Source organism: Trachurus trachurus (genome assembly GCF_905171665.1).
Source record: "Trachurus trachurus genome assembly, chromosome: 6".
Taxonomy (NCBI): Eukaryota; Metazoa; Chordata; class Actinopteri; order Carangiformes; family Carangidae; genus Trachurus; species Trachurus trachurus.
This window is the reverse complement of record NC_139897.1, coordinates 26,778,774-26,790,745: the sequence shown is the minus strand read 5'-3', so window position 1 is coordinate 26,790,745 and position 11,972 is coordinate 26,778,774. Positions and strand designations below refer to the sequence as shown.

Below are 11,972 nucleotides of genomic sequence, written 5' to 3'. Positions count from 1 at the left end.
CGGCTGCTGAACATCACCGACTCTGGACATTGGTGCAGTGGAAGAGAAGCTGTGGAGCGACTGACAGACAACATCTATGAACACAGATCTACAATATGTTCCAACCTCAGAAAACAACATGGCCGCCCACCTCCAACCACAGCTCTGTGTTTTAGAATAGTTTTATCACTCTGACCCGATATCACCTACACAACTGGTTTTGTTTAAGCCTCACTCCCACAGACTCTAGATTTCATTATTACTGTGTGAACTACTGAGTTATGGGTAAAAATGGGTACGTGTGTCTGGGACATTTCAAATCATTTCATTTTGCTGCAGCTCGACTCTAATTAAGGTCTTGACAAACTGAAGGATAATTAAATGCATATTATGTAAATGAACCAAACTGGTCACACAGGCCAGCTACAGGCTGCCAATAAAATCACAATAGAAACATATCATAGTCAATAGATCTTTAATCATGATTAGAAAAAGCTTCATTTAGCAATAGATTATTTCACAAAAACTTAAATTTCCTATTGAAAATTGTAGGTTTATCTGGATCAAATATATGTTTGTGCACTAAAGTTTCACCATTCACCCTTTTGAAAGTGTAATTTGCAACATCCTACACAATTAAGAGATTCTCAGAGGTTGATATAAACATGATACACACTCAAACTAATGACGGGGTTCACTTCAGAACTTCAGTAACTAATGTAATGTGCATTGTACAAAGGATAACATATACCAAACGAACATGTGAATTACGCTTAGTTTTACACACTTAACAAGTCAACAACTTCAAATATATTAAACTTTTCAAATGTGGTGCAGTGCAGCCATCACAGTCAGGCTCATTGACATGATCGTCTCATATCCTCTCTGTCTGCTGGACGTACAAAAAGAGCTGAGGAGGTTGTTTCATCCAAAGAACCAAAAAAAATTAAAAATAAAAAAAACTTGAAAATGCTCAATATGTCAATGTGCTAATAACAGACATTTATCTTCCCATATACATGTCAATAATCACTGTGAAGGGTATAGACTAAACTATCTGACCCTGACTCTGACTCTGAATTACACAGTTACTGCAGTGTCTTCTTAAGGAACTCAACCAGGAGGTGATGAGGGAAACCAAAGTCCATCTGAATCACCACATAGCCCTGCAGCAGACGGAGAGAGAGAATCAGAGTGAGTGTTGAAACACAAAAATCACACTGAAGCCAAAACATGAACGAGAGCACTCACGTCTCGAGGAAGCACTTCAGGGTTATCAAGGTCAAATAAGTTGGTTCCCTGTTTGTCCAGCAGTCTGGTCAGCTCCGTCTGAAGAACTGGACAAACACAACACGAGTTAAATGAATCACACTGCAGCATCAGCGTGTAGACATGACAGGTTCCTCTCATCATCACTGACGTCAGCCGCCAATATCACAACTATTGCTGCTGTTGTTTAAATACAAAAGCGAAAACAGTGTGATAAAGAAAGAAAAAGTAACAGCTGAATAGACTGCTAAAATAAAATAAAAATAAAATGGGAGGGGGGGCGGGGGGTCAGCAATGGTTTAAGTTACCAGTCTTCACCAACATACTGTATGCAAAGATATCCTCTACTAGTCCCAGTTTGTTATTTCTGCTGTTTTTTTTTTTTACACCAATTTGCAACAACTAACAAGAAAAATTTAACCAAACCATGGAACTATTTATTTTAAAGCTATCCTGCAGATCAATAATACTGTAAAATTATATTATGTTATATATTAAAGCTAAATCCTATGAATTATGAATTGCATTTCTGTTTGATAAGTATTTATAGTTATGTCTATGTATTTACAGCTCAAATGCCACGTTAACGTCTTTGTCTGTAGGAGGATGATTGATGATGTTTGTGAGGTTCAAGTCAAGTTAGTCTTTACTCTCTCACCTGTCAACACCTTGGGGATGCCTATCTTCTCCACAGCCTCTCTTATAAACTCCACTTCAGCCTCATCTGCCACCTTGAAACAGAACAAGTCAAAACAAACATTTACAAACACACACAACACAAACGAGGGCAGTGTGATTTTACTGTAGTATTTTTCACTGCAACAAAATCTACCAGTGAGAAATGAAATAAATTGTGTTACCTGTTGATTCAGTGACGTCCGCTCAGCGTTGACTACAGAGACCCTACAGAGGAGAGAGGATCACCATCACACATTAAGAGTTGTTGAGTTGCACCTTGCTACATTTAGTGAGGCTCTATAGTGTTTTATAGTTTCAATGGATTGACTGAACAAGATTGCTCTTTAACTTTCAGTTCTTAAAGGAATAGTTCACCAAAAAATTACACAAAAACGTCTATAAAACTACACGAAAACCTTGAAATATTCCTCCACACCGCTCGTCCGTGGCAATCCAAGTGTCCTGAAGGGATATAGTCCAGAGTTTACTCGAAACGACGTCATTGAGGCAAGTCCGGCCACGTCCGCGTGCATCGCGCCCCAGGCAAATTCAATACAGGACTGTTTAGACTGTAAAAATGTCCTAAATGACGTTGTTTCGAGTAAACTCTGGACTATATCCCTTCAGGACACTTGGATTGCAGTGGACAAGCAGTGTGGAGGAAGATTAAAAGGTTTTTGTGTAGTTTTATGGACGATTTGGGTCGGTCCCTATTACTCTCATATAAAATTTTCGTTGGACTACGAACCGGCCTCCTGGGTCTCCAGATGCACTTTGAGGAATAAAAAACTACTCTATCTATCTACTATTCATCAGCATGAGGGTGAGTTAATAATGACTGAATTTAATTTTTTGGTGAACTATTCCTTTAAGGGGTTAAATGTACTGGAGGAAAGAATTGAATCAACTACCAAACTTTTAAATCACCTCTTACAGTGGTGGGTATCTGTTTGGTTTGGTCAGCCTTGTTTGATTAGATTTTTTAGAAATTAAGAAGAAAGCTAATGTGGGTTGTTCAAAGTTTGTGGTTTTGCCCCTCCTGAGAACTTCCTGTTCTTGCCCTTTAACAGACAGGAAGTTCTCATGAGGGCAAAAAAAGCAGAGGAAGTGGAGTATAACAGGCATTCAAACACAGGCTTTCTTCCTTCTTCATTTTTGCTTGTCACTCAATATCACTGCTTTTCTCAAATGTAATCCAGACCAAACCTCAGGCCCGTTTAACTGTGGTAACAGCTCCAGTAAACACTGTGACTGTCACTGCTGCTGTTTGTGCTTCTCTCCTTTCATTTGTCAGTGAAACAACCTGATTAAAAAAAGTGACAAGTGCAACACTATGCATGCTTTTAGAGGAAGACTGTGCAAAAATGCAAACTGTTACTGTTATCCCCTCTTGAAGTGCTCAGATAACACCCTGTCTTCTGCTGAATTCAATTTCTTATTGGCTTTAAGATTAATAATAACACACATTATGCAGCCAGAGCTCGTCTTCAAAGATCAGTGAGTCGTGTAAAGATCAGAGAGAGAGAGAGAGAGAGGTCTTACTCTGTCATGTTGCCGTGCAGGAAGAGCTTCTTGTCAGCGTAGGAAGCTACGACGTTCAAGGCCACATCCTACACATGAGACACAACAATAACATCACTCTCACACTCTCACACACAGACGATGTAGTCACACACTGTTTCTACATTTCAACACAGGAAGTTGTAATTGTTGCACAGATTTGAAATCGAGCATGTGCTTCTGACCGACTGATGTTTTAGTGTTTGTAACTAAAGCTGTAGATTCTGTAGAGTTTGTTTAATTTAGTTTTTTTCTCATTCTGGTATTGATCCTGGTCTTTCATTAAGTCCTTCTGCACAAATGCAGTATCAAAAGTTCACCAGCAGGTGGTGCTATTCTGACACAGAGTCGCATCTTTTTTTTAAAATTATTTGCGTGAAATACAAATTCATGGATCAATATCTTTAATCAAATCAGGTGTCCTACTGTTTCACAGCTCAGTACTATCCACAGAGGAGAGGAGGGACAGTTTGTGTGAAGGAATAATGCAATGAACCAAACTGCTGAAAAATGTCCATCATACCGCCTCAAAGAAGAGAACAGGTGTGGCTTCGCTCCCACAGGTGAGCTGCCCAGAGGCCTTCACCCACACAGCCGTACCCATGGTGGAGGTGTTTAAGAAAGGAGTAGATGAGCTCCACACTCTGAGCTGTGAACCTGATTCCACCAGACACTGAAAACACACACACGCACATTATAACACAAAACAATACATCTGGCATGACAGAAGTATATGTTTGTAGGAATTAGGAGGTTTCATTGTTACCTTTTTGATGTATCCAGGCATCGGACTGGAGAGTTTCTTCTGGAAAAGTTGCTGAAATCACAAAAGGGGATGAAACAACAACAACCTTTTTGCAATAGTCGTGCCAACACAACACCACATACAACATGGAGCCTGTGTGGATGTTTTACAGGTCAGGCTGAAGGTGATAAACTCACAGTGATCTCTGCTCCTGAAATGTTGCTTTGGAAGCGTCCATCCTGGTGTGCAGCGGTGACCATGGGCTGCAGGACCTGGTCTGGTGTTACAACATGACATAGAGCTTATTTCTCTCTATAATGATGTTTTTTGTTGTGTCCACAGTTATATAAATATCTATTTTTCTTCTATAAAGAAGCATTTTATGGAACTAATTTATTCCCTCATTCTGGGGAAGATGTACTGGTGTGGGCGGAGTTGTGTTTTGTTTAGTTTTGTCAGGACATTGACTATGAGCTGCAGAAGTGTGCACTGGATGTGAATATCCAGTCTCAGCAACAAAGAGATTATATATATATAGTTATTATATCTCATCAGGAACTTCTCAAGTGTGTAAAACAACGTCTTTGTCTTCTGATGTATCTGAACCTCCAAATATGAAAAGACAAAAGTGCAAGGACAGTTACTGACCTGAGAGCCAGAAGTAGAGCATCCTGTGCTCCGTCAGCTGTCTGGGATGGAAGACAGAGTCTTGGATGACAGTGGACGTGTTGTTGTAGCTGGTCGTGCCCTGGATAGATGATGATGATAGATTATGAGAAGATAGATACTAATAACACAGCAACACGATGGAGCCACATTTCACCTCTAGATAAGTCGTTTTAATGGTCATATTTGCATTGTTCAGAGGCAGAACTGCTCCTGTTGAGAAGATGCCACATTTGGCTACAGCTATGCCTGGCTGCACTTTGCATAATCATTAACTGTGAATGTGATTAGCGACAAATTTGGTGCTCGTCTGTGAGAAACTACACTTGTGTTTAAAATTAGGCAGTATAAAAATGAAATACAACAGTTCACAGTGACAAATATTAAGGAATTAAAAAAATCTTCCTTCCATAAGAGTTTTTGAGAGTCGACAATGACTGAAGGCTTTTGCTTCTCTGAACCATGGAGCTTTATTTTCCTGTGGAAACTCTCGTCACGATGCAGGAAAAGTGTTTATAAAGATCATTTGAAGAAGATGTGATGTTGTGTATCATGTTTGTTCGTGTCTGTGTGTGTACACAGGTGTTATTCACCTTGTGATACGACTCTATGTAGTTAGCAGTGATGACAGGAGCAGCAGTTACACCGATGTCCACGCTGATGTCTCCATCACTGACGAAGTCACCTGGAAACACACACACACACAAATCAAGACCAATAGAAGAACCGATAGCCAACCAAAGGAAGATTTAAACCTATAACACACACTAACACACTAACACTAACACACTCTCACCTGCTGTGTCTTGTATGAAATCAGCCAGTATATTTGCCACCTTGTTGATCTCCTTGCAGACCTGCAGGTGAGAACAGACTCGTCATTGTGTTTAAACGTTTGCTGTGATTAAATGTATCATTCACCATGACGACCGAGCTGCAGAGTGATCAGGTCAGAGGTCAGAGGTCAGAGGTCACTCCTGTCTCACCTGTCCCTTGACGACCAGTTTGACAGTGAAGGTGATGAAGTCAGTGAAGAGCTTCTTCAGCCAGTTTGGTCTGAGCAGCGACAACAAACACACATTAATTAATATTAGATTATTCATATTATAAATGATATATCATAATATAATATTATTATCAACACAGTCAGACACGTCTCTGCTGCCGAGTGTCCATCAGTGTTTTGTCACCCACTCTTTGTCTCCCTGCAGTTGCAGCTGCAGCTTGTGAAAGTTGAGATAACAGTCTGAAGTGTCTGCTGCCACTTTCCCCCGACCACAGTCTGACAGAGGAGACAGAGATAAGAGGACGTATGAGCTGATATCAGTCATGAGTTAACCCTTGTTTTCACAGTTTCAGTTTGATTCAAACAGCAACTTTTTGATTTCCTTATCAGATTATTGAGCTGCAAAAAAAAGAAAAAAGAAAAAATCCAGATATGAGAAAAGCTGATAAAAATGTTGATGTGTTCATCTGAGTCATGCTCATGTGGTTTCAGGTCTCTTACTGTGAAAAGTCAACTTCATTATCTGCAAGTAAACGTTTTTGTATTCAGTATATCATGCATGGAGGAAAGATAAAGTTCAGGCGTTTTGTTTAATTCTTTTGTGCAGGTTGACCAGGAGCTGATGGTATCTGCGTTTGCCCAACAATATACAGTAACATATAGGCTACGTACAGAGTTTGGGGTTGATTCCAAGATCGATCTGAGAGTCGATCTCAAAGTCAATGGACTGTGCAACGTTGACACTGAATGGAAAAAAAAAAGACAAAGAAATACAAAAATTGTCAAATATTGTCACTGTACATTTAACCAACTGTACATTTACTGTTCATACTGTAGATATAACATTGCACCAGCCCTCTTTGTCCTCTAACTCTGTCCACATACCTATTCACAATGTGTATATTCAGTATATCGCAACTCTCCACTGTCTACAACTGTAGCTGAAAAAGTTTCTTATATACAAGACATAGGTAGAAAAAGGTTTAGCAGTACCTTCACATGTATATAAGAACCTTTTTCAACTGTTATAATACAGACACTATGAACCCCTTTAGACTACAAATGTACATACAGTGTATTGGATATATAATCAAAATCCACACTTTAGTAGTAAATAAAACCTACTGTCTTTGCACCTCTGGTTAGATGTTAACTACACGTAATTGGCTTTGTACTTGTTCTCTGCACAGTAACAATAAAGTTGAATCTAATCTAATTTAATCTAATGTTGATGTGTGATGATATATGATATGACATGATATATATTTTCTCTGATCCTTTCTGTTTCTGTGCTTTACTGTATTTTATTGTGTATATCTGTTCTATATTTAGTTTGTTTTGCTTTGTCTGCACTGTAAATGAGGCTTGCCTCAGTTTAAATAAAGGTAACTAAACTAAAATAAACTATATATTTGAGGGTCCAGTTTGAGTATAAAGAGATCGTGAGGAGACAAGACAAGATAATACTAGTTATTTTGTAAAAAAAAAAAGAAAAAAAAAGGTTTAATCTTTTAGATAAACAGTCTGAATTTATTTCCCCTCATCAATGAACCTCTAAGTCAAACATCAGACTCACAGCCAGCTGCCGTATCCGTACTGGATGGTCCCTTTGAAGGTCGCGGACACGTTGCTTATCTCCATGCCGATGCCCTCACCTGCACGCAGCTCAAAGGCACTGCGACCGATCGTCAGGTTGTGGATCTCCAAACTGTCAGGGAGCGCGGGTCAATGGAGAAACATTACATCATGCTGTTGTGACAACATCTGTGCACATGTGTCAGTCGCTGTGTTTGTGTTGCCCACTCACTTGTCCAGGCCGTAGGTGACCCGTCCGATCATGAGCAGCGACTTCTCTCCCTTCATGCTCGGATACTTGGCGTGTTGGAAAGCCGCCTCGATCACCTTTGTGGTTTTCTCATTCACTGCGATAAACACATGAAAACATAACATTACCGTCTGAGAATATGTACTTTACATTGTTGGTTGCTGACACTGAAAGTTAGAATTGAATCTTGAAAATAAAGGTTGTTTGTTGGAGTTAACAAACTCCTGAGCATCTGGATCTGAGGCCTGATGACTGAGGTTTCCTACTCCCTTATGTTTCTACAAATAAAATTAAATCTAAAAATCAGGGGGCACATTAAAGTGCAAAGACTCTGCTTCAATTTGAGTTGGTTTATTTCAGTACAGAAACTATGTGAGCTACAGATAGTGCCCAGTTTAGGGATTCAAGAGTGACTGAATGGAAACACAGAAAAGAGTCAATGACTGTGTAATGTCCTTAACTTAACACTTTAACCTAATAAGTTTAATGTTTCCATTCATTTTTATGCTGATGACATCCAACTGTGGTTTTCCTTTAAACCCAGTGACACCAATAGTTAGGGATTTGACTCGTATCCATAGCCTTGGTTCGTCTTTCCTCAATCTGTGTAAACTCTGATCGGTCTTCTGTTCAACAACCATATTAGACAGCTATCAACCTCCTGTTTCTTTCATATACTAAGTAACATCAGTACATTAAGATCACTCGTTTCCAACACAGAACTTGAATTGATCATATTGATCACTGTAACGCCCTCTCTTCTGCACTTCAGCAACAGAACAACTTCATGTCTTGTGGTGGGGTCTCTCTGTCTTTATCAAATGTGCTCAGTGGGACTTTAATGAGCTCAGATGGTGGATCAAGAATCTTCTTGAGGAGATTTTGGTTGCTCAGTGTTTTGGATGAAACATTGTTCAGTGTGTTGGCTGCATTTGTCTGATTCTGTACTCAAAGATGCTGCTGGCTACTTCTGCTTCATGTTTTCTGGATCAGATTAAAGCTTGGTGGGTTACATCTTTGTTCTTGAGGGCGGCCGCATCTTGTTGCAAACCCTCTTAAGTCATATGATGTGTAGGCTATGTAAAATGTAAAATGTCCACCATCCTCCAGTAAAGCATAAATGACCCATCAGTCGTCATTTCATACTATACCCAACTTTTGATTTGGTCAAAGCAACTGCCTCTGATAGCTCTGTGATAGATTTCATTACCTTCATCACCTGAATAGTGAAGACAACTCAATCTAATCTCTCACTCAACACACATGAGCTTTTTCACACTTTAACAAACATCTCAATGAGCTGTAGACTCCAACGATCCAATCACCTCCGAACACCAGCAGTTGTTTGAATATTCAGGTAAATCTACGTAAAATAAAGACAGAGACTTGACATGTTAATGTCTTTTAGGAATCACTGACACCATTACCATCAACACTGGTGTAATGGTCAAGACCACCTGACCCAAGACCAAGACAAGAACAAGACTTTGAGGGGGTCAAGACCAAGTCAGGAACATGACCAAGGGAGTTAGGGTTAGGTTAGATCAAGTAAAAATGTAGTCTTTTTTGAGACAAGACCAAGACCTGCACCCTGGTCTTCACCAAAGACATTGGAAATGTGGTCAAGACTGGTTTTAAGACCAAGATCTGTCTTGAGTACTACAGCATGAATCAACACTGGTGTCAAATCCCATCATGGAGTCCTATTCTGGCAAGTTATGTAGAGTTTAGTTGATTAGGTAGAAGAATAAACCTGGTTCTTGGATATAAAAACCCCAAAAACCAGAGTCAGGATCACACTCACACACAACAGCAGCAGGGTAGGTGAGCCGGCAGACAGCGCCGGTGAGCCTGTAGGCTGAGGCGGGGTCCTGCAGGCAGCCATGGGACGACCCAGAGAACACAGAGAGGAAGAGCACCAGCACCAGCAGCAGCAGCGTTGGCGGCGGCGGTGGTGGTGGTCGTGGTGTGAAAACCTTACAAGCCATTGTAGATGTGGACTGTTCAGCTGTCTGAGACCCTGTGGAGGTTTCCAACCCTGTGAGCTTGGTTTTTTCTGTGGAGTCCTGTTGCACAAGCTCCCTCAGCTGAGTCCTCTGTGTCCAATCTCATCCAACCTCACCTCTGCTCCCTGGAAAACTCCAATTCCCATGAGCTTCGGCTGCTCTCATTGACAGGACACAACAGGCTACTGATGGTTTTTTTTTTGTTTTTTTTGCCCCCTCACTGTGGGGAGGAGGGCACTATATGTACTGCCTCTATCTCGTGACAAACCCTGTCCCTTCGTCCAATCAGAGTGTGTGATTCAGACTTGATGGACGGACAAACACTGACTAAGATTTGTCTTTCACACAGGGTCCCCTGAAAGTAAACTGGTCAAAGTACAAGGTTTTTTCAGGCAAGCACAAGAACGCTAACGTTTTTAACAACTCAGATTGTACATGCATTTAGTGTTAAATTATATACATGTATGGGGCAAGGACAGAGGCTGGGAAACAGTTTAAGCAAATATATACCTTCAAAATATTGGATATGAGCTTGTTTCATGTATAGAAAGAAAGTATGAACCTTCCCCATTCTTCCTGCTCCCAACAGGTAAATAAACACCACTACATTCAGGTCTCTTTCAACAAGTACTGGCTCACAGTGCAACCAGACAGAGAAGCTCAGTGTAACATGAACTATCCACTCCCTCTGTGGCGGTGGTGGAGGTGAGTCCCTCAGAGGTTAATGGGTCTGTTTGTTCTCCTCGAAAACCACCCACTTCATGAGTTTGATTATTTTGGCCTGAACCTAAAATGTAGGAGAGGAAAGAGGAGGTGTAGAAACACAAAAAAATTGGCTTTTCTGTCTTTTTCTTTGCCAGATAAAGAGGCTTCAGGAGGAGCTGTGACCAAAACAATCATCAGCATCAATTCATTTTGACAGTTTGGTAACATTTTACTTGACGTGTGGGTGCATAGCACATTGATAAGACCTTTCATAAGGTGTTTGTAATGCATTCACAACGGCTTTATAAGGCATTCATACATCGGGATTTTTTTTTCAAAATAAAAGTCCCCTAATTGCACCTGGAAATAAAAGAACAAAATACCTTCTTCTGCATTGCAATAGTTCATGAAGGCCTCATAAAACAGTCATGAATGCTTAGTGTTTTACCTAGATGTTTCATAAAAGTCCCTTTATCACACCTGAAAGTGGGTCCACTGGGATAAAATACCAACTCAAACAAAGGCTAAGTTAAAGTCATGCATGCAGAATTTATGCATTGTTTGCTTTGTTCCTGTCACCCAAAGATGCCCAGACACCAAACCATCCCAGTGGTAGCATCATTTGTCATTCAGTTATGAATCCTTTTCCACCTCTATAGTAAAGTGACATGCAAAGTAACATTCATAAACCATCCATGAAAGATGTACAAATAACTCCTAGCACATTGTAAAGTGACATACAAAATAACATTCAAGCTATAAACCATTGCAATAGAACGTTGAATATGGGTGTTTTGTTCTTGGGGACTCTTATTTTGAAAAAAACAAACAAACTCCAGGTCGTTATTCCATAGCAATGTAACCCAATGTATAAATGCTGAGTCATGCCTTATGAAGCTGTCGTTAATGCATTACGAACACCTTATGAAAGGTTTTATGAATGTTATGCACCCACCCGTCAAGTAAAGTATTACCGGGGAAAACAAGAAAAACTGATTTTATAAACATAAACCTGCTTAACGAGCCTCTGCTTCCCAGACTGTATCATCATTTCTATCTTTATCAGTGGCTCTCCTCTTGTTCATGTAGTCATGTGACTGAAAATCGATGATTTAAAGCTACTAAAACAACTAGTGTTATCTAACATGTTGTGTCTGTAAACTGGGGAGTTGTGCATCTGCATGTCGACTTACTGTAAGTTGTATTAGTAGTGAGGCCGGTGCGTTCAAGGTCGTGGTGTTAGTATAGAGGTCAACGACCTTCGGTTACGCTCTTTGAACTGTAATCTGTAGAAACACTGGCCCCATTAAAACCACATCTGGAACAGCAACACATCAACACACACCGGAGCCATTAAAGTTAGGAAGAACATTTATTGCATCCATTGTTGGAGGTCTTTAACACACATTTCATTCTGCAACATCCGTCAATAAGCAATTCTCACAGAGAGAGACAGACATAAAAAAAAAGAATTAGCTCTTCAAGTCTTAACTTTACAACTCCTATAAAGTACCGATGCTCCCCCAAAGGGAA

The 11,972-nt window shown here is 40.1% G+C and overlaps 1 protein-coding gene across 1 annotated transcript; it reads right to left on the bottom strand.

Moving 5' to 3' along the window:
- Positions 1 to 437: 437 nt before the first annotated feature.
- On the bottom strand, positions 438 to 9,924 carry cetp (cholesteryl ester transfer protein, plasma). The gene is made up of 17 exons (XM_083973120.1): positions 9,533 to 9,924; positions 7,711 to 7,825; positions 7,480 to 7,611; positions 6,576 to 6,646; positions 6,092 to 6,179; positions 5,884 to 5,953; positions 5,694 to 5,754; positions 5,491 to 5,582; positions 4,880 to 4,979; positions 4,429 to 4,508; positions 4,253 to 4,303; positions 4,010 to 4,159; positions 3,469 to 3,536; positions 2,109 to 2,151; positions 1,907 to 1,979; positions 1,231 to 1,316; positions 438 to 1,145 (listed from the first exon to the last, which is right to left on the bottom strand). Exons 1-17 carry the CDS (start codon positions 9,714 to 9,716, stop codon positions 1,068 to 1,070), a joined length of 1,542 nt encoding a protein of 513 aa, XP_083829246.1. The 5' UTR covers positions 9,717 to 9,924; the 3' UTR covers positions 438 to 1,067.
- Between the last annotated feature and the right edge of the window lie 2,048 nt (positions 9,925 to 11,972).